General features: G+C 36.1%; 5 protein-coding genes across 10 annotated transcripts; 2 read left to right on the forward strand and 3 right to left on the reverse strand.

Annotated features, from left to right (window-relative positions):
- The first annotated feature begins 624 nt into the window (after nt 1–624).
- Nucleotides 625–5864, forward strand: LOC103493186 (RCC1 domain-containing protein RUG3, mitochondrial). The gene is made up of 5 exons (XM_008453848.3): nt 625–1085; nt 1488–1704; nt 1841–2153; nt 2238–4640; nt 5398–5864. Exons 1-4 carry the CDS (start codon nt 769–771, stop codon nt 2720–2722), a joined length of 1332 nt encoding a protein of 443 aa, XP_008452070.2. The 5' UTR covers nt 625–768; the 3' UTR covers nt 2723–4640; nt 5398–5864.
- On the reverse strand, nt 2890–5503 carry LOC103493188 (laccase-11-like). The gene is made up of 6 exons (XM_008453849.3): nt 5372–5503; nt 5101–5252; nt 4716–4960; nt 4501–4629; nt 3497–4420; nt 2890–3391 (listed from the first exon to the last, which is right to left on the reverse strand). Exons 1-6 carry the CDS (start codon nt 5480–5482, stop codon nt 3261–3263), a joined length of 1692 nt encoding a protein of 563 aa, XP_008452071.2. The 5' UTR covers nt 5483–5503; the 3' UTR covers nt 2890–3260.
- A 2815-nt stretch (nt 5865–8679) lies between the features above and the next one.
- LOC103493190 (tubby-like F-box protein 5) lies at nt 8680–11855 on the forward strand. Its single transcript, XM_008453850.3, has 5 exons — nt 8680–9158; nt 9625–10039; nt 10128–10215; nt 10653–10782; nt 10855–11855. Exons 2-5 carry the CDS (start codon nt 9683–9685, stop codon nt 11522–11524), a joined length of 1245 nt encoding a protein of 414 aa, XP_008452072.1. The 5' UTR covers nt 8680–9158; nt 9625–9682; the 3' UTR covers nt 11525–11855.
- Nucleotides 11856–13145: 1290 nt separating this feature from the next.
- On the reverse strand, nt 13146–15865 carry LOC103493191 (uncharacterized). Of its 3 annotated transcripts, none has more exons than XM_051087162.1 (6): nt 15656–15865; nt 15241–15289; nt 15102–15120; nt 13906–13983; nt 13695–13799; nt 13146–13608 (listed from the first exon to the last, which is right to left on the reverse strand). In XM_051087162.1, the coding sequence occupies exons 2-6, from the start codon at nt 15243–15245 to the stop codon at nt 13492–13494; spliced, it is 324 nt and encodes a 107-aa protein (XP_050943119.1). In that variant the 5' UTR covers nt 15246–15289; nt 15656–15865; the 3' UTR covers nt 13146–13491. The 3 variants fall into 3 exon arrangements, with proteins under 3 accessions (XP_050943119.1, XP_050943118.1, XP_050943120.1); XM_051087161.1 differs by lacking the exon at nt 15656–15865 and adding an exon at nt 15393–15472; XM_051087163.1 differs by lacking the exon at nt 15102–15120 and having other exon boundaries at nt 15234–15289; nt 15656–15805.
- Nucleotides 15866–18574: 2709 nt separating this feature from the next.
- Nucleotides 18575–23687, reverse strand: LOC103493192 (U-box domain-containing protein 5). Of its 4 annotated transcripts, none has more exons than XM_008453855.3 (6): nt 23606–23687; nt 22309–22384; nt 21925–22099; nt 21221–21328; nt 19925–21048; nt 18575–19748 (listed from the first exon to the last, which is right to left on the reverse strand). In XM_008453855.3, the coding sequence occupies exons 1-6, from the start codon at nt 23649–23651 to the stop codon at nt 19007–19009; spliced, it is 2271 nt and encodes a 756-aa protein (XP_008452077.1). In that variant the 5' UTR covers nt 23652–23687; the 3' UTR covers nt 18575–19006. The 4 variants fall into 4 exon arrangements, with proteins under 4 accessions (XP_008452077.1, XP_008452079.1, XP_008452080.1 ...); XM_008453857.3 differs by having other exon boundaries at nt 21925–22110; nt 23606–23624; XM_008453858.3 differs by lacking the exon at nt 23606–23687 and adding an exon at nt 22848–23527.
- Nucleotides 23688–23790: the final 103 nt, after the last annotated feature.

Genomic DNA, 23790 nt, shown 5'->3' on the forward strand with positions numbered 1-23790 from the left:
TCGTTTTTATTACCGTCTCATATAGACTACTACTTGCACTATGCTCATAATCTATCCATACATTATCATAAATACGGCTACCAAAAAACATACACTCTTCCTGTATTCTTCGTATTATGGTTTGTGTTTATTTAATTAAAAGAAAAAATGGATAAGTTAATGTCTAAACTACTCAATTTAAGTCGAAAGATTATATGATTTTGAAAGAAAATTAAATACCCCGTAAATGAAAGTAATCGATACGTGAAAAATTAAATGTATAACATAAAATATAGTTCAAGATCGATTAAAATGAACTCTAATTCAATTGACAAGTGTAATGATTTAGATATTTAATTTAAATAAGTTTAACCTCGCCTATAAAATAAAATGTAGTTGGAGTGCTAAGAATACAATCTATATGATGTATTATATTATCAATGAAATGCACACACCAACTAAAGCTAATAATGTGGGAAGAAGTAGTAACCCAACAATATCTTCGATAAAATTCACTCGACTCAAGTAGAACTCCACCATATGAAGTTAAGCTATGAAATATAAAGTAAAAATATTGGTGAAGTTAAAAAATTTGTATTTAGGGTACGCAAGGGTTTAGAGTTAGAATTATTAAATAGGAGTATCTGAGTGCATATATTTTTGTAATAGGATGGAAGATTAAAACTCAATCTCTCAAAAAAATAATAATTGAGAATCGGTTATGGAAGCCAAATTGTAGATTTGTGGGCTATTATAATTTGAACAAACAAAATTGGATTATGGAGAGAGATGATTCCTGGAGTTCGAATTCTGGCGAGGGAACAGCAAAGGGGAATCTCAATCATCCACTTCGGAAAAAGATGTATATCCAGCCGGGCGGTTATGAGCTTTGGAGATGGTAGCCATGGCGCAATCGGCTTGCCTACTTCACTCACTGGCGTAGGTGGCGCCGCTTACGAGCCCACTACCGTCCCGGGGCTTCCTTCCCATGTTACAAGTGTAGCAGCAGGCCACTATCACTCTCTCGCCGTTGATTCGCAGGGCTGTCTCTGGGCTTGGGGCAGAGATCATGAAGCGCAGCTTGGCCGGGGCTTTGCTTCCTCTAGGTAGCTTTATTTCTCCCTCTCTCAACTACGATTAGAACTCTTGCAGAGTCTCTGCTGTTTTTTTTTTTTTTTTTTTTGGTAGTTTTTAAGAAATGTGATCGCTATTTTGAGTTGATTTCTTTTATTCAACGTTAAAAAGCTCTCTATATGATGTTCGAAGGTATAGATCAAGAAATGCTTACTTCATCCTAGTGTTCGACTAAAAGTTACTAGCTCATATGTTGACTGGAATGTCATAAAAATTAGGCTATGATTAGTTCAGCTTCAGTTCATAAAAATAATTTTGGTAAATTTGCTGATATATTGATGGAACCATATCATTTCTCATAGTTTGATGTTAACCTTCCACTATCCATTTTGGAATTTGAAGTGTTGATGTTTTGTTTACGTCATTTTCGACAGAGATTCTTGGAATGTACCAAAGAGAGTGATAGGGCTGGACCAAGTGAAAATTTGTTCGGCATTTGCCTCAGGTGTTGTCTCTGCTGCTCTTGGGGATGATGGAAGTTTGTGGATTTGGGGAAAATCTAAGCGTGGACAGCTTGGTCTTGGAAAAGATGTCACGGAGGCTGTTATACCCTCTAGAGTTCAAGCACTTGAAGGTGAAAAGATAGTTAAGGTAGGCTGGCTGGTTTTCTCATCCACATTTGACATTCCAAAAACATACCAAAAAAAGGAAAAAAGCACAAGCTCTTGTACTGCCATTTCAAACCTTTTGGAATCTTTAATATAAAATAACTTAATATTCTTGGCAGGTCTCTTTTGGTTGGGGACATGCACTTGCATTTAGTGAGGATGGGAAACTGTTCGGGTGGGGTTATTATGCTGATGGCAGATTGGGAAATGTTGGAAGAACTCTGAAGATGTCTCCTTTGGATTCAAGTTCATATAGATCTACAGATGGCCAAGAAAAGCCCAAAATTGAGCTTGCTGCAAGGTTGGTTTTGGAATCAATGGAAGATGAGAAACATATGCCAATTATATGGGAACCTCATTTGGTGGAAGATGTAACTGGTGTTGAAGTGGTAGACATTGCATGTGGACTTGATCATTCCTTGGTTCTCTGTCGTAAGTAACAATGGAGCTAATCACTTTCATATTAGTACCCAAACATTTGTCTATATTTGTTTAATGCCAATGTCAAATTCTCAGGCGATGGCACCCTCCTAAGCTGTGGAAGCAACATTTATGGGCAATTGGGACGAGTTACACAAGATTTGGGGTTGCTACCAGTTGATTCAAGTTTCCATGTTAAATCTATAGCTGCAGGACTTGGTCATTCTCTGGCAATATGCCAAGATACTTCAAACAAAGACGAAAGAGATGCGACGAGTGTCATCTCATGGGGATGGAATCAGACGTCTCAACTTGGAAGAGTAGGACCAAACAGTATCCCATTGGCGATTGAAGGATTAGCTGGGGAAACACCTATATCATTGTCAGGAGGTCGTGCACATTCAATTGCTCTTGGCTCTAAGGGAGAAGTGTGGGTTTGGGGATGTGGAAGGGATGGTAGACTTGGGTTAGGAAGTTCCAGTGATGAATCTGAGCCAGTTTTTCTGGATAGCCTTGAGAATTGTAATGTTGTGCAAGCTGTGTCAGGCTTTGATCACAATCTAGTATTGGTTGTTGACTGATGTGGTTCAAATCTAGTCTTGGTTGCTTTGGATTGCTTCTTTGGATGTATTTACACGAATCCTTCTTGCACCCAGGAGTACAAAAAAAAAGGAGTTCTGTTGGTTCCATTAATTGGTCTTTTTGTGTTATTGTTTACTCATTATCTTAATGAAGAAGTTCGTTTCCATTTCTAACCAAAATAAATGGCTTTTTTTTTTTGTTTATTGAGTAGACTCTAGTTCACCCCAATTACATCTTAATAGTTGAAGTAATGTTTGTTAATTAGAAAACTTGGCTATGTAACATAACATTTCTTCAAAAGTAAGCCTTAGACCAGGCTTCTTGCGATTTGGTTTCCTGTTTCTCAAACACATCATTGCTTTAGATTATGAACGAAGAGGCAAAGAATGATAACAATATACAATATTTTTGGCATCTTATTATAATTTTAAGTCGCAAAGAAATTTCCTTCAACTTGAGCAGGAATCAAAAGAACACTGTGTTTTCTACACCCCTTTTTCTTCTCTTTTTTTGTTTCCGTTTTGCCGGGTACAAAGGTTAGCATGGTGGGAGATCCTTTGGGGGTGGAAGAATGCTTTGATCTTTTCCAGGTCCGTCTTCAACCACAAATGCTGTTTTTAGACCCCATCCTGTGTGGACTTCAAGATGACAATGCATGAACCAGACTCCTGTAAGTTCATTATGAAAATGATATGAGATATTTATATATATAGTTTCCATAAGTCATATTTCAATTTTGTTCCTTTTTTAAAGTCAATAATATCAATATCCACCTGGGTTATCAGCTCTAAATCGGATGGCAGTCCATCCTCCAGTTGGAACTCCGACTGTATTTCTCTCAACGGGATCAACCAAGTTGTATTTTGCGGGATCTTTGGCTGGGTTGAAGTTCCCGATCCCCGTTCCAACAACAAAGAAGTTGTAGCCATGGAGATGGAATGGATGGGACTCAACAGTAAGAAGATTGGTGTCCTGTAATACCAGCTCGACCGTAGAATTGAATGCAATCTTGCTAAGCCTCGTGCCCACTGCAGTTCTCAGATTAGCGGTCAGTGGTGCTCCAGTATAGTTGAATGGAGTTGGAGGTCTGTCTGGGAAATCAGTTCTAAATACTCCACTGATATTGAAGTAATGAGATTGAAGAAGACCAATTTGAGGCATCACAAAAGAGATGTTGTTTAATGAAGCAACGAGTTGGGTTCCATTTAGACATGTGGGGCAATCGTTTTGGCCCAAACCAATCGTGTAGAAAAGCTTTCGGTCAACTTCTAGTGGAACGTTAGCAGGATATTGAGGTGAGTTTAAGCTTTTCAGCTTCTTGTTATAGCTCAAAGCAAATGACGTGTCATTTGAGGCTGGTAATTGGGGAAGGATTGGGAGGATTGTGTTAGGGATTCCTCTGTATTGGAGAATACCGGTGGCTGTTTTGTTGTCCACAGGAATTGGAACATCCATGAACGACCTGGAAGCCATGAAATATCTATTAGGTGCTTGGTTGGCTTGCAACAAGACATTTGTGGTCTGTCCTGGTGCAATTAGTATAGCTTGTGTAGTGAATGGTTTCGTGTAAACTGCATCAACCTCTACGACTGTCATGTTGTGACCAGCAATGGCAAAGAAAAGCTCATCGTTGAGGGCAGCATTTATTATTCTCAAGAGATATGTCTTTCCAGCTTCAACCTCCATGGCAAAAGTATCTGAAAATGAATCACAAAGGACAACCAAATCATTACTGTGGTTAAAGACCCAAAAGTTTTCTCCAATTAGTATTTCTTACGTTTTTCTGAACAAGGGAAGAGCGGCCCTGGCTTGCCATTGATTGTGTGAGCATCAGACATATTTGGTGGCACGCCCATGCGCGATCCTTGGTTGACAACCGCCTCGACATCATTATTCCACCATTCTCCTGCACCAGAGGTATCAATTCCATCATAAAACATTTCCATACAATGATCCAAACACTATAATTTCTAGTAAATTTTCTGAACTAACCTAGAAGAATTTCAAATTCTCCGTTTGGCTGAGGGAATGGATAAGGGGTTCCTTGCTTGGGCAATATGACAATTGCTCCATAAACTGTTGCCCTTAGCCAAAGAATGTGTGCATGCCACCATAATGTGCCTCTTTGTCCTGTGACATTGAAATCATAGGTATAGCTGTTTCCTCTCTGAATAGGACATTGCGTAATGTAAGCAGGTCCATCTGCCCAGCCATTTCGATACTGCTTCAATCCATGCCTGCATAAAATACAGAAGGTGACTGAGATAAGAACCCAAGTAATGATTTTTTTTTATTTTTATTTTTTTTTTTTTTTTTGTGGAGGGGCAGGAGGGGCCAATTTTCACTCGTGTCATTAAGGTCCATGTCCCATTATTACCAATGAATTGACATGTTATATTGAGCATGGTTCGTAACATTGACAAGAACTCGATCTCCTTCTTGTACGTATATTGTTGGCCCTGGGAACTTCCCGTTTACGGTGACAATTGGCTTTGCATGACATAATCTACTTATATTCTGCACTTGAACCTGAGAAACAAATCTCATAAGAAAGGCAAGTTAAATAAAATTGATCGCTCTAGATTCTATATCCTTCTCTATCTGCTATTTCTACAGCTTTTGAATCCATGTAATAACTTATAACTCACATCAAACTGATATCTCTTTATTGCAGCTTCTACGGAAAATGAGATAAATCCTAGACAACAAGCAACAAAGAGAAATGTCAGACGATGAACGACCCAAACCAAGCCCGCCATTTTCTTTTGGCAATGATATTTTTTGAGGTAATGTAAATATGAATGATAATGAATGATCTTAAATGTGAACAATGCGAAGTATTTATACCATTCAGAAAGCTGCGCTGGTTTTGAAGGTTTTTTAAGAAGAAGTTGGTAGGAATTGTGGAAGGGTCTCCATAGCCAAAGCTTGCAAGCGAAATACAGATAGAGACTACTTGCCTTGCTTTTGACTAACTTGGAGGCTGAGATTTCCAAACCAAATAGAATTATTAGACTTGATGTTCACTTGAACTTATGTTCAATTCATATATTACAAAGTTACATTGTTGCAAAAAGAAAATTGTTTAGGACCTATTTGATAACGTTTTGGATAACAAACATTGTCTATTCATCATTCTCATTTCCTTTATCATTATTCTTTCATATACCTAGTTTTTTGAGATGTTAATGTAGTTGTTGTTATGATTGCTTATATAAACAACATGAAGAGCAAATAAAAACATGTTCAACATTTATCTTTTATTTTAAAAAAAATGTATAGACAATTATCTTATTCGAGAACAAGATAATGAATAGTTATGCATTTAGAGAAAATGAGAGGCCATTTTTTCTCTTAAAAGGATGAGAAGCAAAAGGGTAAAAGAAGGAAAAGAAGTGTATAAATAAAACTATAGCTAAATAAAATAGTATTGACATTGACAATCTTATCAAGTTACTTATTCATGGTATTATTACATTACAATGGAGGAGAATTTGAGTATATCATATACTTGAATTGAGTCCATACTGTAAAAGTAAATTAAAAGAGTAATTTCATTTATAATATTTTTCTAAAAAGGAAAAACTAATTAAAAGAATTGATTAATCATAATTCGTAGGGATTGTTAAGGTAGGGACCCACTGTTTAAATGTTTGGACTCAAAGTTAAGGGTTGAAAAAGGAGGAAATTAGTTAGAGAGAGAGAGGGTTTACTTTAAAGCTTCTTTTGCCCTTTCCTCCTGAATTCATGCCTACATTGCTTAATTCACTTTCTTTCCTTAACCCTATTGGTAACCACTGTACCTTTGATTTTCACCATTAATTAATCCCACCTAAAATTATTTTTTTTTCTTCATAAAAATAGAGGGAAGAAACATTCATTTTAACTAAAAATGAATTAAGAGAAAGAAATTTGATTTTTTTTTCTCTCTACGAGTTCTTGAATTCCACAAAACAGCTATGATTCATTTTTTTTAAAAAAAATACCATTGTTATTTTTTTTTTTTGGTCTATTTTTGTTTGTCAAAATGTATACTATAATGTCAATAAACCTTAAAATTATTTGTTATTGTTTCTTTAGAGTAGTCATCCATCAACCCAATCCAACTTAAAAAAAAATGGATAAAATGCATTTTTGATTGATGAAGTTTGAATTTAGTGTTTGTTTGTTCTCCAAACTTTTAAAATAAAGGTTTGAAAGATACTCCTAAATAGTTTTTTAGTTAATTTGATCATGAAAAGAAGTTGGGTGGGTAAATTTTTGATAAGGTAACGTGTTAGAGTGGGCAAATTTAGAAAGAGATGACATTTTTGAAAAAGGTTATTTTACTTATCGGGTGGATTCCTTCTCTTTTCTTGTTTCTCTCTTCCCCGGTGAATCTCTCTACAAAATCAACGCCGACAATAACTTCTGATTGACTCCACCTCCAAATTTCAAAATCACCACTTCCCATTTTCCAATCCCTCGAAATGGCTAATCCCACTTTAATCCCAATCAATCTCTCCGTCATCATCCATGTCGCTTTCCTCATCTTCTGCAAGTGCCCAAATCCCACCCAACTCCAAATTGGGTACAAACATATCAGAAATCACAGCCGTGAAAATTGGCCAAACCCGCAGTCATTTAACACAATTTTCATCAAGGAGAATCATCCAACCACCCTTCGCCCGTCTCTGTGCTCTTTAAACTGAAAACCCACTTCCAGATAGGCGCCACCAGAGCTAGGTGAAGGTCCGGCAGCGAAGCATCATCCTGCAGGTATACTACAAAACCTAGTATACATGGTGGGTGTGAAGGACGACGAGAAGAGGAATGGGAACAGAAATAGATCTCAAACTCAAACCAAACCTGGGAAATTAAACCAAAATTACATTTTACAAGAAAAGGATTAACAATGGAATCATATAGAATTAAAATTTGATTTTGGGGTTAATTTATATGGTCTCATTTTAGGAGGGGAGGAGGAGTAGTGATGAGAGTCATCAGATGGTGGTGTGCAAATCTCCGTAGTAAAAAGTATTCGGACACTAATTCGACGGTTGTGATTTGACGTTCAAATCTCGCCGATGTGGATAGAATGGATGCCAGCTGTGTATTATAAGCCAAAATAAACAAATAAATATTAAATTAATATAATAAATAAAGTACGTGTTGTTTCACACACTCACACGTGCCATTAAAATTCTGCCTTTCTTTTTTTTATGTGAACTCTGAGCGATGAGGCAGAGACACCACTAGATTCGCTTCTCCCTTCCCTTTTATTAATAATTACACCCATTTTTCATCATATAATCAAAATTCAACATTTAAATTTATATCTTTCTTAATTGCATTTTTACGCCTCTCTAACTATTTAGTTTCTATTACTCTTTAAAATTTATAGATTTAAAGAGTAATTATAGATTTAATTTTCAAAAATAAAAATAAAAATAAAAATAGAATTTCATTTCTAAATTTTTCGGATAAATTGGAAGGCTTTTTCTATTATGTGTCAAATAAGTTTAGAGATTCTAAAATTTAATTGATAATTAATATGATAAATGTAGAACAAAATCCCATTTTTAACAAGTTTGTAAATTTTACAAAGTTGTTTAATTACTATCGACATATATATTCAAAAGTTTAGAAATTTATTGGACATAGAATTAAAAGTTAAATGATGTATTAAATATTTTTAAAATCAAGAAATTTAATCGGTATAAAATTAAAAATTTAAATTATACGTAAATTTTAAATATTGGCTATATTTTATAAATATTCTTTTTTTCAATTTTGTAGTTTAGAATGATTTTTCCTCCTGCATTTAAATTCAAAATTTATTTTGATTTAAAAGGTAGAACTATAATCCAATCAAACAAATAGAAAAACTCGACAACAAATAATAATAATAATAGTGATGAATGAATGAATTGAATTATTATATAATAGTAATGGATATTGAAAAGTCCGATAAAGATAGAAATTGAAATAAAATAATAAAAATGAGAAAAAGAAGAAAGAAATGAAGAAGAAATTGGCTGGATCCGTTTAAGGTCGAGAAGGCTGGGCCATGTCTTGTGATTGAAGCTCTCAGCCTCTGGTGGTGCCCAAGCACTCCTTTGCTTCGCTGTTCCTCCCTCACCCTCTTCTTCTTCTTCCTCTTCTCCGCTCCTTCTTCTTTTTTTTTTTTTTTTCGCTTCACCATGCCGATTCTTCACGGTTTTGCAACGACGACCACCACGGGATCTGGGGTTCTCATGTAGTTGAATTTGGTGATTCTTGGTTTAAGATTTCATGTCTTCCCCTGTTTCTCTGTCTCGATCCATGTTCTTCTTCTGATCTGGAGGGTTTTCTTCTCCCCAACGAGCTCCTGCATCTCTTTTAAGAACGCATTGTGGACAGGGAGTTCTGGGTTTGTGCTGTTTTCTGTTCTCGATCTGCCTGATCTTTGAACAGGTTGGTTTCTTCTTCGAAGTTTTCAGCGGCATTTTCGTAATTGTGAGGTTTTTATTTATGGAGTCGATGAGAATCTGCGTGTGAGATCACTGAATCCGTAGGGTTTTCCCCGGATCTCTGATGGGAAATTTTGACCTAGCCTCGAAAATATGAGGAAAACAAGTTTTACTTTTGAGGTTGTGAAAGAGGAAATTGTAATCTGCCCTCGTTTTTGTCGTGTGCTATAAGCAAATTTATGATGAAATAGCTGTATCATATCTATGGAGTCATCAATTGGAGTTAGCGTTCATGTTGAAAAATGAAAGTTAAGTTCTTTAAGTAAGTGGTATGAATGTCTGCACTAGTTTAATTAAATAGCTGTAATATTTGTTCGTGAGAACGTACATTTTTTTTGTTTTTCTTTTCCACTTTAGTTTGCCTTGTCATTTTATTCAACTTTCTCCCTTTGTGTGTTTGATTTAATTAGGGTGGTCGGTGGGAGGCTTGATTTTGACAGTAAGGGTGCTTGCTTATGCTGGAGAAAGATGTCGCTTAAAAGCTTTGTTAGAGAGCTGCGAGAGATGAAAGATGGAATTGGGAGCATTTCTAAGCGAGGAGAAGAAGGGAGTAGGCATTGGCGAAACCGGACAATGTCGCATATTGCACCGGATCAAGAACCTTCTCCATTGGAGTTAATTCAGCAAGGTCGATGGGCAAATCTTCCCCCTGAATTACTTTTAGACATCATCCGGAGAGTGGAAGAGAGTGAAACATCGTGGCCTGCCCGAGCTGTAGTTGTTTTTTGTGCTTCAGTTTGTAGGTCTTGGAGAACCATTACAAAGGAGATTATCAGAACTCCTGAGCAATGTGGAAGGCTCACATTTCCAATCTCATTAAAGCAGGTATCGTGGTTTTATCCTTCTCCCCCTCTTTTTGGTGAAATCCTTTCATATTCTTATTCATATTCTGATTTTCTGTTTACAATTAAAGCCTGGCCCTCGGGAGTCTCCATTTCAGTGCTTCATCAGAAGGGATAGAGCAACTTCAACCTACCTCCTGTACTTTGGTTTGGTTCCTTGTAAGTCATTTCTGTTCACAGTTCAATATATTGTCGTTGATGAATTTGAAGGAAAAAACTTGTCCAGCAGTTTTAAATAACCAAGGTTATATGTAAAGATGGCAATTTGCAATCGTCATGCTTTTTTGCCACTAACAACTCTGTACTATTTTTGTCTGTTATTTAGCCTAACAAGCATTTCTTTTTTCTTTATTTCACTTGGGAATTTCCTCTTTTAAGACGAACAGCTATCGATGGATGGAAATGGTCAATTGGTTTGGATTCTTTTGGATGACATTTTTGTTGACCATGTCCCTTCCTACTATATAGTCATTAGTTCCTAGAACGAAAGTCTGACTTGATAGACCACTTATTCATGCCTTGATGCAAATATACTTTTGGAAAGTTATGGAATATGAATATTTGCTTTTGACTCATGACACAAATTGAATTGACAGCTGAGGACGAAAAGGATAAATTGTTGTTAGCAGCCAAGAGGGTCAGGAGAGCAGCTGGTACTGACTTCATCATATCATTAGCAGCTGATGACTTTTCTCGAGCGAGTAGTACCTATGTAGGTAAATTAAGGTGAGTGTTAATAGACTTCTATTTTTTTGTCTTTTGTATTCTTTTCATGCTAACTTTACAAACATTTGTCAGGTCTAATTTCCTGGGTACGAAGTTCTCGATTTATGACAGCCAGCCTCCTTGTGACCCTGCAGCTCGACAAAATAGCCGGTCAAGCCGTAGATTTCGCTCTAAGCAAGTCTCTCCTAGGGTTCCTGCATGTAACTACAGCGTAGGTACAATATCGTATGAACTTAATGTTCTTCGTACTAGAGGTCCTCGAAGGATGCAGTGCATCATGCAAACGATTCCAGTATCTTCGATTCAGGAGGGAGGCACTGCCCCAACACCTACTTCATTCACATACTCTATTGATGACCACCTTTCTTCCATGTCCGATTCTATGAGAAAGGATTCAACAACCAAGGACTTTGGCTCAAAAATCCAATCAGAACCAGCAGTTCGGGCCTCGGATGAATCCTTGGTACTTAAAAACAAGGCACCGAGATGGCACGAGCAGCTGCAGTGCTGGTGCCTAAATTTCAGAGGGCGAGTGACTGTTGCATCCGTTAAGAACTTTCAACTCGTTGCAGCTGTTGATCAATCTCACAATGTTTCAGTTGAAGAGCAAGAGAAGGTAATTCTCCAGTTCGGAAAAATTGGAAAAGACATCTTCACCATGGATTATCATTATCCCCTCTCTGCATTCCAAGCCTTTGCTATCTGCTTGAGCAGCTTCGACACGAAGCCAGCCTGTGAATGACATCCTTTCATGAATAGCGGTCATCATCAGAAGGTGCGAAAATGCTTGAGCTTGTTGGGAAGAACTGCACAAGCAGCATTATTGACAGCTGAGAAGACGGCTATGCGATTGATATTGTCACTGAGAGGTTATTAATCTGAGGTTTGACTTGTATTTTGTATTATCTCCTTGGCTCTTGACTTGTATTTTGTATCATCTCCTTGGCTCTAATGGCGCATACATTGTTATAAATGTCAATCCGCGTTGTATTATCTATATGTAGATTTCTTCGTGTTTACTTCCTCGTACGATGAGACATTCTGATTGGAAATGGTTTAACAACACTATTGTATGGTGGATTGTCCCCCTTTGTCCTTGTGTTCTGCCTCGTGAATCAGTAGTCAAAGTCGTGTGGGTTCGAATTCTAGGCATTGTGGAGTTGGTTAAAGGTGGTTGAACCTCTGGTGGTGAGAAATCCAAACTTTTGATGAGTTAATTTTATTCATTCATATTTGAATGAGGAAAAGACAACCATAGATACTAAGATGTTACGAAATTGACAAGTAAAAGATACGAAAACGTGAAAGGAAAGAAAATATACGATGTTCCCCGATAATTTGTTAGTTACATTTATTAGATAGAAAGAACAATTTTATTAGAGTGTTTTTAAAATAAAAATGATGTCACGAAGATGTAAAAGTATGAAGTCAATCCGTAAGAATTTTCTTACAAAATTTCTGTTTGGTTGAAAACTTGTAAAAGTTGAAAGTGAGAGGGAAAAAAAGAAGTTTTTTAATAAACATATAAAAACGTTGATGGAATTAAATTAGTTAACGCCAACTTTAACTCATTAGACACTAGATATTTCATTTTACGAAAAATATTAATTTATACTTCAATTTTGGGATTGCATTCATAAAAATTTCAAACTAATAAAGTTGAGGTCTTGTAATAATTTGAACTCAATTTTTTCTCTCTATCTCAAGCATCGAATATCTAGACTTTTCACCAACTTTTAACACCAAGACATAGTGCTAGATCTAACAGCATTTCCCAAAAACGATTAAATTTAACAAAGCGAAGAGCATCTAACAAACCTACCGTTTCAAATTTGTAGTGATATCCCAACTCTCACATCCTTTTTTACGGAAATCCTCTATTCAATCTAAAGGTTTGACAAAAGAGGGGCTATCCATACTCATACGTCAATGAAACAAAGTGAACTTTTAGACTAAAACTCACATTCACTATCAACTTGCTAACTGAAATTTGTATTTCTAACTAACCAGACCATCACCATTCGTGAAAACCAACTGTTATCACTTCTAGACAAATCATTGCAAAGAGTTGTTGATGTGAATTTAGCATGAAAACATCCTTCTAATCTATGGGACGTCAAGAAATTCTCCTATAACAAAAATATGAAAAGGTCCTAAAAGAAGGAAATACAGCTAACATATATCCATTGCCATAAATTGAAGAGTGTTTGTGTGTGCACACATGCAAAAGCAACTGATGATTGCCGAACCCTAAGATTTATAAACACAACAAACGTTGACATCCCGATGAAAATTTGATTCCTTGGATATGCAACAAGGAACAAGACTAGAGAAACAGCACATTATCTACCAAGCCCAAAAGATCATCATAATTATGAATGATAATATCACTTGTGATCAAAACAAATAACGTCTCAACAGTTGCAAAGATAAACTCTATTCAATACACACGTCAAAAACATATGGAATTTCTACTAAATAATCTCCAATACCTAAACAGATACACTTTCTAGAGTTACAGTATTTGGTAAGATGGTTTGCAGGAAAGAAAAATTAAAAATACTACAAACTGATATAGATAGCCCCAAGCTTAGCAGAAGATCAGGCTATCAAATGAAAGTTTGATGATGACAAGGAAGAAAGATTGGTAGACAAATGGAGTAGACTCGAGAATCCAAACTGAACATATGATGAGATGATCAACTCTTCTTACTTGGGATTCCTAAGAACGATAATGACCGAGTCTCCTCTGAGGAACATCTTGCTGATAAATCTGTCCTTGTTAACAGGCTGAGCCTTTTTCTTGCCTTTCCCAGTTTTAGGTACCTGGTCATAGTAATAAGACATAAGATCCATGACTCGAGCTAAGCAAGAAAAAGAGTAAACAGTAAGCACACATCAATAAGACAAACCTCAGTCCACATCTCTCTAACATTTTCCAGAACCATATTACAATGCCGGTCGAAGGCCCTTACACGTCCCAAAAGCTTCTTATTATTGCGGCAATTTATGAGAACCTGTCAAGGAGGTTCAAAACATTTTAACATCATTTTCACTTGAACAGTTATGCCTTGATTTACAAAGTGGAACTGTTAAACGCACACAACATAAACAAATGCATACCTGAGTGTTATTTTTAACACTCATCATGAGCACGGAAAGTGGACCAGTATTGAACTCTTCTTCCTCATTCTTGCTAGTCTGCAGAGAGTTCAAAGTAATTCGTAATTGTGTTTGTAGAAATACTTCGATAGAGTTGGAAGTCGAAAAAAATACAGAACACAAGTCCAAGAATTTTGCACTAAGACCCCAAAGGAACAAACTAAGGAAGGGTGACTGGAGAGATTAAACCAAAGTCACAGTTAAAATTTTTTATTTAAAAGCGGAACATTTTTTCACAAGTAGAATGCAAAGTGTAAGAAGTAGGTAAACAACCATCAAATGGATAGAGAAAAAAAATACATTAACCAACTATAGAATCAAAGTTGAAAGAGAAAAACAGAACTGAATCAAAAGATCATCAGTTTTACTCCAAAAGGTACAAAACTAGTTTTAAGAAATCATATCCTTTCTTGCCAATCATAGCACCTGAAAGATAAAACAAATTTCACATTTAACAGAAACAAAGACTTCTATTGAGAAAGAACTAACAATGCTAATAATCAAACCCTTTTTAAAGATGAACTACCAACGAATTCCCAACAAAGAACTGGTATTGCTTTACTAGATGGTTCAAGAAACATCATTCACGGAAGCCAGGTGAATGATAGAAAATAAGAAATTTTCTTTTTGAAGACATAAAAAATATCTGGCCCTTCCTGGTCCAAACACAATGGCCAGTTGAACTTTTGAAATGGTTTCTGAGCTTCAAACCTCAACATGTAAAAATATCATTCAACCAGTAGAATTTGGTTATATTTAAATTTGACATGAAGCCGACCTTTTTAACTAAAGGTTTAAAAAACAAATAGATTAATTTTTTAAAAAAAACGTGACAAAACGTCACCCAAAATTAATAACTTAAAAAGAAATAGCCGAATAATAGTTGCTTCATGTGGACTAGTCAAATAATTGTGGGAAAAAAGATCATATTTTTTCGGTACGAAGATAACACTTTCTTCCAACTTACAAGAGTTGTGTAAACGAAAAGAAAAAGAAGCCGCAGATATTATACAATGAAAAGCATTGGTAATGACTCAAGAGCAAGACATGATTCATTAACACTTGTGCTAATATAGAGGCTAGACCAATTAGGCAAAGGCAACATATATTGGATGAAAGTACTAAAAATAAAAGCATAAAAGACTGAAGGAACTTACATCTTCCTCCATTGGTCGGCTGCAATTGAAGACAAAAAAGGACACGAAAGCCATTAGTATGTAAAGAATTTACTAAAAAAACAAAAAAGACTAAGATGCGCGAACAAAAGAAGTATACAAATACCGAAGAACATAATACCTCATGTCGTAACTGGAAGTAGATCCTGGGCAATGTCCTTGGAGTGAGGCTGCAATTACATGACAAACATACAACCATAAGCACATAGAAAGAATAACAGTAATTACAACCGCACCAGCATAATTTCATATACAGTATGTTCCTAAAGTTACCCTAAAGAACATCATGCTCCAGAGAGACCACAGTCTAGGTTAAACTGTTCAAGAAAAATTCACAACGAGAAAAGAGATGCAATATCTTAGAAAATAATATATAAGTCAGATGCAATATCTTAAGAACACAGTAATGGGGAAACTGCATAAAAAATTCAGTAGGAGGAGACAGAGCAGCTAAAAGAAGAGAGAAAGAAAGAGTAGCTGTAAAACGAAACGGAGAGTGAGATGGAGGGAGAGAGAGAGAGAGAGAGAACGCTTACCGGCGAAGAAGAGCGAAGGTGAAGGAACGGGAGAGGAGGGCGGCGAAGTGGCGAAGAATAAAGAAGATCGAAGGAGGAGATGAGCAGGAGAAATGGCTCGCGCGTGGAAAAACTAAGGTTCCTATTGCTCTTTTTGAAAAAAAGTTGAAGAACCCTAAACGCGAGGTTTTCTTGCGTTTTGGGTTTTATGAGATGAGTCTCAGTCTATTCATTTTCTTAGCAATTATATTAAAATATAAAAAATATAAAAAATAGAACATTTGATCATTAATAAAATTTATCATTTATGATGACAAGTAGTTTATCAATTTTTCTTTTTTTTTTCTTCTATATTTTGTCGTCAAGAAACGTAGTTTTTCTATATGTTAAACATATCAAATAATAGTGAAAAAGAGTGAGAATCTGAGCCATAACTAAAATAAAAGTTTGAAGATGAGCTAGAAATTTAAACCTAAAACTAGAGAGAAAGTAAAATAGAGCAATTATGAAAACTAAAACTAGAAAAAATACGATATGAAAATTTGATGCGAAGAAATAATCAACATTATATCTCATGGACCCATAGATTAAAAAGTATTTCTCTAATTTGGATTAAACACTAATAAATTTTCAATTTTCAATTTTTTATTTATTAGATATGTAAACTTTTTTTCTTTTGTAGAAACTCAATTAGGTTAGGGATCCCTTATACATCGAAATAATAAAATAAAATAACAGAGCAAACCAATTTTCTCATTTTAATTTACTTGGGTCAGTGGAGAGATATTTTAAACTTATTCTTGAAAATTCAAACCTAAAATTAGCAAATTTGAAACACTAAAAACTAAGTAAAAATTCTTTGAAGATAAATGGTCAAAAATACAATATTCGACAAAATATTTACGACTCGTAGAAAAATTAAGGATAATAAATTTTATCTTTTACTAATTTTGTTTTATGAACCGTAAATAATTTGTCAATTTCTTTTATATTTGAAAAAGCTCCTACTTAAAAATTCAAGGTTGGAAGGAGTTATTTTCTTGGAATATCTATATTAAGAAAAGGGCCAAAAATCTTGTATTCACGAGGGAGGGTTACTGCCCTCATCACTAACTATGCTATATGTGACGTTTACTAAGCCATATAATTATCCTACCATCAAACTCAAATATTTTGTTTATGAATGACCAAATCCTAATTGTGCCATCGAAGAATGACTCAGATTTTGAAGATAATGAAAATCACCTTCTCTTAAGGTCACATAACATCCAACAATAAAACAAGTGAAAATCCAAAATTGTAAGGAGTAATGATGCTAGTTCATTTAATCCGATAACTGAATTGATCGACAGTTCCACAAGAGTTTGGTTATCGTTCTTCACCTCCAGGATGCTAGTTCTTTCTGTGCTGGCTCTTTTTCTTCAATTATTTCATACTACTCATTCTCTCCAACCACCACAAACATCCTCAATTCGCGTAACTCCTTCATCTTACATTTATGGTCAGCGGAATATTTTTCATTACAACGGAAACAGAGCCCTTTTTCCTTTCGTGCTTGAAACTTTACATCTGGTAAACAGCGATAACTCGCTTCTTTTCTAACTTCATTAGCATTTGAGCTTCTTAAAGTTATCGTCTGAATAGGAAAGGTAGTGTTCCCTTTGTTTTCGGAGAGAGTGTTCCCTACCGTAGACTTATTGACAGTCGAGGATTGAGGATAATATTTACCACCAAGGAAACTATTCAAATTTGCTTCATTCCTAATCAACTCTATGTTCTCTACTAACTAAGCAACTTGCATCATCTCAACTAGCCCTTTCAGACGACAGAAAGAGACCTCTGCTCTTATCCAAGGAAGTAGGCCATTCATGAAGGTATCTTCAATAACCTTCTCTTGTACATCAAACAACGGAGCGACAAGCTTATCAAAGAGATTACAATATTCTTGTTTAATTCGAAGAATTTTGCCTAAGATCGTTCCATCTCTACTTGATCTAAATAGGATTAGTAATCTTTCCTTTAAATTTATCCAACTAAGAAATTTATCTCTCTCTTCTTGTGAACGATACTAGTTTAAGGCTGGACCGTCGAAGCTTATTGTCGATACTAACATTTTTTCGGATTTAGTGAGTTTGTGAATTTGAAAATACCTTTCCGCTTGAAACAACCATGAATCTGGATCTTCACCGGAGAATACCGGCATTTCTACCTTCTCAAATTTGCTCCAATCTGCAGGAACATCATCGTTATTGGCTTTTCTATCATTTCGACATTCTTCAGCATTTCGGTCCGTATCGGTCGATTTACTTGTCGTCGCTTCCTTCTCTTTTCCTTTCGTTGATGCAGACTCGTGCGCAGTCGAGTCTGTAGTCTTATCGCTGATAATCAATCGTTCTTTCGCGAATGACTCCATCATTAACAGAAGCATCTATTGTTGCTTCTTCGACTGTAATCGCATCAAATCTAGATTCCTCGAGATATCGCTTAAGTTCGATTCAACTGCCAGCATTTTACTTATTTCTTTCTTCACGACGATGATCTCTTGATCGATAAACTCTAACCTCTCTTCGATCCTCGTTTGTACCATTCTCCTCTAGTAATCGTTGGCTCTGATACCAAAAATGATGGAACTCCACCTTTGGTATGAAATCTATCTTTATTCAGTATGAATTGAGTAATCAAATTGATGAATTATCAATCTGTAATATAATCTCTGTTGATCTCCTCTCAAGATTCAACAACCAATCTATTACAATGAAAATCATCCCCCTTTTCCGCCTAACTACCTGAATTTATACTAACTACTAACCGATCTATTCCCTCCCTTCTCACACACTTTGCACGTGTGACTTACTCCTCCTTTTATATACAAACTTAATAGGAGGAAGTCTAGCAAGTAATTCTCCGTGGTTCAATACAATGTGAATATGTAATAAGACATAGGAAGAAAGTTGGTTTTCATTATCCGAGCCACAAATCTCTGAAGTACAATACATATTAGTAATTTACAAAGTTTTGAAAGACCCCTCAAGACCCAACATACCTCTGCCCGGTGTCCAAATTTGTTACATAAAGTTATATACAATACAACACTCTTAGTCCAACTCCAAGGGACTTTATGAGTAAATTCCAATACACTGCCAAATGAATAAGCTAACACCTACCTGCTGAAACCAATATCTGAACTTTTCTCTAAAGATAGCATATGTACACACTTGATTGATTATAGACACTACTTACACATGGATATATATATATACTACCCCTTACCAGAATCTTGTTTACAACTTAAAAATAAGAATATCAGTTGCAGTTTAGTTCAACACAGCTTTCCCAAGGTCAAAAAACAAGCTTAAGACGATTAAACAGTTACTACTTTTTCCGGGGACTGCGCTTTGAGAAGAATCCAAGAAATCCCGACTTCTTGCTCGGCTTTCTTTGCTCAGAGTTGCACGGGGGCTCGTAAGAGGATGGCGGCTCGGAAACACCTGAATCTTGAGGCTCGTTATCCTGAACATCTCGTAGAAGTCGGAGTAATTCAGTGGCACCCACTTTTCCTTTCTCACTCCCCTTCATAGAGATGGTGCAAAGAGGAGGGATCACACCTTCCTCCATTACTAACTCACAATATTCAACTCGTTGAGAGCATAACGAAAGGAGGATAGTAACTGCATGCTCCTGGTCTTCAAGACTGCCCATCCCCAGACGTTGTGCAATGGAGCTAATGCAGCCATTAGTTCCCACAATAGAAATTCTTGCCTCCTCCGTGTGGCACAAATTTTTCAGTATAAATATACATTTGCCTGAGAAATTCCCGTAATTTAGCAAAGGAACTAGTTTCGGTATGCACCCCAATGATACGATGTCAGAGCAGATGTCGCTGTTTATGGATAAATTGTATAAAATTTTAATGGCAAATTCTTGCAAGTCTTCAATCTCTGAGTCGAGGTACTTAGCCAATGAAGAAAGGACGCCGGATGTGACAAAACTAGAGCTGCATTTACGGTGGCCAGATATTGCTTCTAAAATGGCAAGAACTTCATAAGTCACTTCTGAATTCAGTAAACTAGCCAACGATTTCAGAACCTTATCAGGAACACTCAGTCTATTGGATCTGCAATAAGGTCAAACCGATCAAGCACTACTCCGTAAAAGAGGTAAGATTCAAAGAGGATCTAATGTATGAGCTTAAAAATTAACGATTTGAAAGAAAATAAAAGCAGATAGTGCTAACTGTCTGCAATTGTAAGATGTGAATATCAAGACGACGGAATATTGCAAAAGAATTACCTGCTTCTTCTCACAAGTGAAAGAAATAGCTCACATCCATTTTTCTGAGCTTCAGAATCCTGCTGATTACATGCATCCTTCAAAAATGAGGCAAGTTGATCCAAGACAGTTTCAGATAAGGTCAGACCAACTCCGTTTTTGTTGATGGAAATTTTCATATCTTTCATAACCTTGCATTTTGATTCCCATGAAAGCTCACTCATGGTAGATGGAAACTCCAAGTCTATTTCCTCAGCATTTGAATCAGATTGAAACTTTTGCAGATCATCCTCTTTACTCTGCCCAGACTTGATAGCCAATTCAATGCCACCATTGAGCCTCAATAAATCTGGATAGTAACTATTGTCAAGACCTCCAAGTGATACATTGCTGAAGTCGATGGGTAAACGTATATCATTCATTGAACTTCCAAAGCTAGCAATGGAATTCTCCCAAACCTCGGGGCACTCTGGTTCCACACTCGGGTCGGGAATGGTGACTCCAAACTTTATGCACCATTTATTAATTAAATTCTTCAAATCAACATTAGGAGTCACTGAACAATCAGCTAATTTCATTTTGGTTTGCGGGCATGTATCATGACCCTCCTGAAACCACTTTTCTATCCACACCTTCTCATATGTCACTCCAGATGCAATCACAACAGGATCATACATCAATCTCATTGATATGGGGCACTTAAATTCCTCAGGGGGGATGGCCCTATTGAGTACTATATCAGCTTGAGAAGCATAATTTCTGTGTCTCGCGTTAGCTTTAGTTTCCCCATATTCATTACTACTAGAACTATCGGCTTGGGTTTCTCTGATTTCTTGCAGTATCAACTCCCCATGCTTCTTCAAAAGATATAGGAGGTATGTCAAAATCTTCTTTTTCGCGGGATCGTCATGACCAACATCATCTAATAATTTCCTGATTGATCGTCTCTCGTACAGCAATTCCTTGGATGATAAAATATTAAGCCTCAAAGCAGCAGTTTTAAGAGCCTTGATTTCAGATTTTTCCAGTTCATCTGGAGGCAAAGCACCTAGCTTCAGCAATTGTCTCATATCCTTCCAAGCCTCTTCTTCAGATGAGTCGAGGATAAATTTGGCAACCCTAAGATCATCTGCTATTTGAGAGATCTGCAAACAATGATTTCATTGTCATCCTACTACTAAACGCCCAAATATGCACGGATTATGAACAAATATGGTTAATGATACAAGTTGACAACATCAACGAGCACATTCTTGTACCGAGATATCAAAATAAAGGATAGGAAAAAAAGAAATGGCAAAAGTGAAATCAACAAACCTTTCGAGCCAACGCCACAGAAACCATGTATTTAATTTTGCGCAAATTATGCTCCAACAATGTCCTCACTCTGTGACATCTAGAGACAATCCTATCTCCTGTCAATGCCTGAAAGAAATATACGAGCATCATGAAGTGAACGAAGGTTTGCACATCGGCGGTCTATAAAAAATGAACACAAACTTCAACAAGTATTATTTTAGTGCACGGCATGCTCTACGGTTCTACCGAGGTGACACCACTATTGGCAACAATCCCTTATATCCTTCAGGACAATGTTTCATAAAGCTAGATTGATAATAAATAAGTATTCCTGAAACATGAGTCAGGGAAGTGAACGCTTGTATAATCTAAATTTAATTAAAAGTTAGACATGACATTTTCAAAAAAGGAGTTAATCGTGGAATTTTATTCAAGTTGGAGAGCTAAAATTGACGTTTCACATGTAAAAGGAAAGAAGTGGAGAATGCATGAAACTTGAAAGACCAAAATCAACTATCAAAATTCAAAAGTATTAGGACCACCAAAGTAATTTGAAAAAAGTATATGCACGGCACCAAAACTACATCTAGAATTTTTCATAATGATTCAAATTTAAGTATATCCTAACTTGAAAATTTACTAGTTTTAATGATTTAATAGAAACCATTGAATCCTTGTGAAACTAAATACGTAGACTATTTTTATAAAGAGGATATGCTCACCAGATAAAGTTTACTAGAGTCTCGACAATACTGAAGAAGTAGCTCAGCTTTCATCTTTCCTTCGTTTAAATTGCATAAGGCCTGTCTTCCTTCCGGACTTCCAGGCCGAGCTTCTTCAATTGCTGGCAATATCTCCGAGACCCGGTCAACCAATTTCATTAACTCAGTGCACATTCTACGATGAACCTAAATTAGCATGGACGACACTGAGACAATTTGATATATGATCCCAATTCTAGAACTTTCAAAAAGTAATATTCATTTATAAGATAAGAAACATAATTTGTAGAAAATAACCCAAGATCTAAAATTTTCTACTTCATTACATTTCTATACATAAGCCACATGTTCCAAAAGGAAAGGACATAATAGATATGGATATACCTTAAAGGAATGGGCATTTGAAACAGCCTCCACATTTTCAGTAGTATCAGTTCCCATTCACAAGAGTCCACCAACTCTGAGAAAAATTAAATTCTTAGTTAGTAATAAGCATTACCAACTAATTGATGATTTAGATTCAAACATAGAATTTCTAAATATAGCCAATCTGACTTGGCTTAGAAAACTGTTAAACAAATAGTTTATCAGAAACTTCTTGAATATTTTTATTTGCTTCAATTTACTAAATCAATGCATAATTTTCAACCAGGGCCACAGAAGGAAGAACTTTGAAACATTCAACTCAAGAAAGGAAACACCCAAACTACCCAGCTTCAGGAGGTTATTTTAGACCATGTAATTAATCATCATCGACTTAAATAACGACACGACACAACAAAATTAGCAAAAATAAATGTTGTGGTTCAAATCCTCAGTGGTACATGACAAGTTTCAAGAAAAGATGGCAGACAAATAATGAACTAACTTTTAACATAAACAGCTTTTGAGAGAGAGAGGGAGAGAGAGAGAGAGAGGTTTACTCTGAGATACAGAAATCAGAACCAAAATGGAAGAATCCCTTGCAGATTTAACTGAGAAGGCAACTAGAGACAAAACCCCACCAGAATCACTTATGGGAAATCAACAGAAACCAAATATCTTCCAAAAAGGAGAAAAATCAGTCCTCAGAACCCAAGAATTCCTTCAAAATCACTCAATATCAAACAAATTCCAAGCTTTTTATCCTCCTTAGAGCTTCAAGAGAAAAAGGGGGTGAAAAAGCCCCAAATTGGAAGAACTTCCATAACCCCAAATTATCTCTCCCTCAATTCCAAACCAGATTTCGCAAATGTTTCATAAAGAAAATTGCACACAAGCAAACTAGTAGACCTAATATATCTTCTTCAACCCTTTTAAAGCAGAGCATTAAAAAATCCCTTGAAATAGGAGTAACGCGCCACCAAAGGAGTTTCGCAGTAAGGTGAGTGCGCTCTTTGACACCGCGGAGCAAAAGTGAAAAAGGGATTTCTCGGTACAAAAAAAGTAAGATAATTACGTGGGAAACCAACTTAAAAAGCAGACCCCATAATTAAATATAAACAGGAAACCATTAATATGACACACAGCAGCCTTTAAATATCAGGAACCCGCCATTAAAATGGACAAACCATCATTAAAAAAAAAAAAAAAACAGAGAGAAATGAAAGAGCCAAATGATTGCAGTTAATTTCAGAAGAAAGTTCAAATTCATCAGCTATTCAAAAGATGAGGCTCAGCTCAAGACTCAGAAATTTCTTACTAGGGAAATCGTCAACTCGGTTTCCATTTCTTGTTGGGTCTTCCATAAATCGTCATTGGTTGGTTAATCTGGTAGAAATGATATTATTCGGTGTGGATAACCCTCAATCGAGCTCATCAAAATCAACGGCTACAAATTAATATCACGGAAAATGCTGTGGCGGGTGATGATACAGCAGATTATTG

The sequence above is a fragment of the Cucumis melo genome, chromosome 7, assembly GCF_025177605.1.
Source record: "Cucumis melo cultivar AY chromosome 7, USDA_Cmelo_AY_1.0, whole genome shotgun sequence".
Classification (NCBI taxonomy): Eukaryota; Viridiplantae; Streptophyta; class Magnoliopsida; order Cucurbitales; family Cucurbitaceae; genus Cucumis; species Cucumis melo.

Excerpts from the sequence above, each read along its gene's own strand:
- LOC103493191 (XM_051087162.1), bottom strand. Across the intron at positions 13,800-13,905 it reads GTGTTAAAAATAACACTCAG|GTTCTCATAAATTGCCGCAA; the intron begins GTATGCATTTGT and ends CCTCCTTGACAG. Across the intron at positions 13,609-13,694 it reads TTAGAGAGATGTGGACTGAG|GTACCTAAAACTGGGAAAGG; the intron begins GTTTGTCTTATT and ends TACTATGACCAG.
- LOC103493192 (XM_008453855.3), bottom strand. The coding sequence starts at position 23,651 with ATGGAAGACCCAACAAGAAATGGAAACCGAGTTGACGATTTCCCTA. Across the intron at positions 22,100-22,308 it reads CAAATGCCCATTCCTTTAAG|AATGTGCACTGAGTTAATGA; the intron begins GTATATCCATAT and ends GGTTCATCGTAG. Across the intron at positions 19,749-19,924 it reads TCACTTGTGAGAAGAAGCAG|ATCCAATAGACTGAGTGTTC; the intron begins GTAATTCTTTTG and ends ACCTTATTGCAG.
- LOC103493186 (XM_008453848.3), top strand. The coding sequence starts at position 769 with ATGATTCCTGGAGTTCGAATTCTGGCGAGGGAACAGCAAAGGGGAATC. Across the intron at positions 1,086-1,487 it reads CGGGGCTTTGCTTCCTCTAG|AGATTCTTGGAATGTACCAA; the intron begins GTAGCTTTATTT and ends CATTTTCGACAG. Across the intron at positions 1,705-1,840 it reads AAGGTGAAAAGATAGTTAAG|GTCTCTTTTGGTTGGGGACA; the intron begins GTAGGCTGGCTG and ends TATTCTTGGCAG.
- LOC103493188 (XM_008453849.3), bottom strand. The coding sequence starts at position 5,482 with ATGGCGGGCTTGGTTTGGGTCGTTCATCGTCTGACATTTCTCTTTGTT. Across the intron at positions 5,253-5,371 it reads TAAAGAGATATCAGTTTGAT|GTTCAAGTGCAGAATATAAG; the intron begins GTGAGTTATAAG and ends TTTGTTTCTCAG. Across the intron at positions 4,630-4,715 it reads AGAATTTGAAATTCTTCTAG|GAGAATGGTGGAATAATGAT; the intron begins GTTAGTTCAGAA and ends CCTCTGGTGCAG.
- LOC103493190 (XM_008453850.3), top strand. The coding sequence starts at position 9,683 with ATGTCGCTTAAAAGCTTTGTTAGAGAGCTGCGAGAGATGAAAGATGGA. Across the intron at positions 10,040-10,127 it reads TTCCAATCTCATTAAAGCAG|CCTGGCCCTCGGGAGTCTCC; the intron begins GTATCGTGGTTT and ends TTACAATTAAAG. Across the intron at positions 10,783-10,854 it reads ACCTATGTAGGTAAATTAAG|GTCTAATTTCCTGGGTACGA; the intron begins GTGAGTGTTAAT and ends AACATTTGTCAG.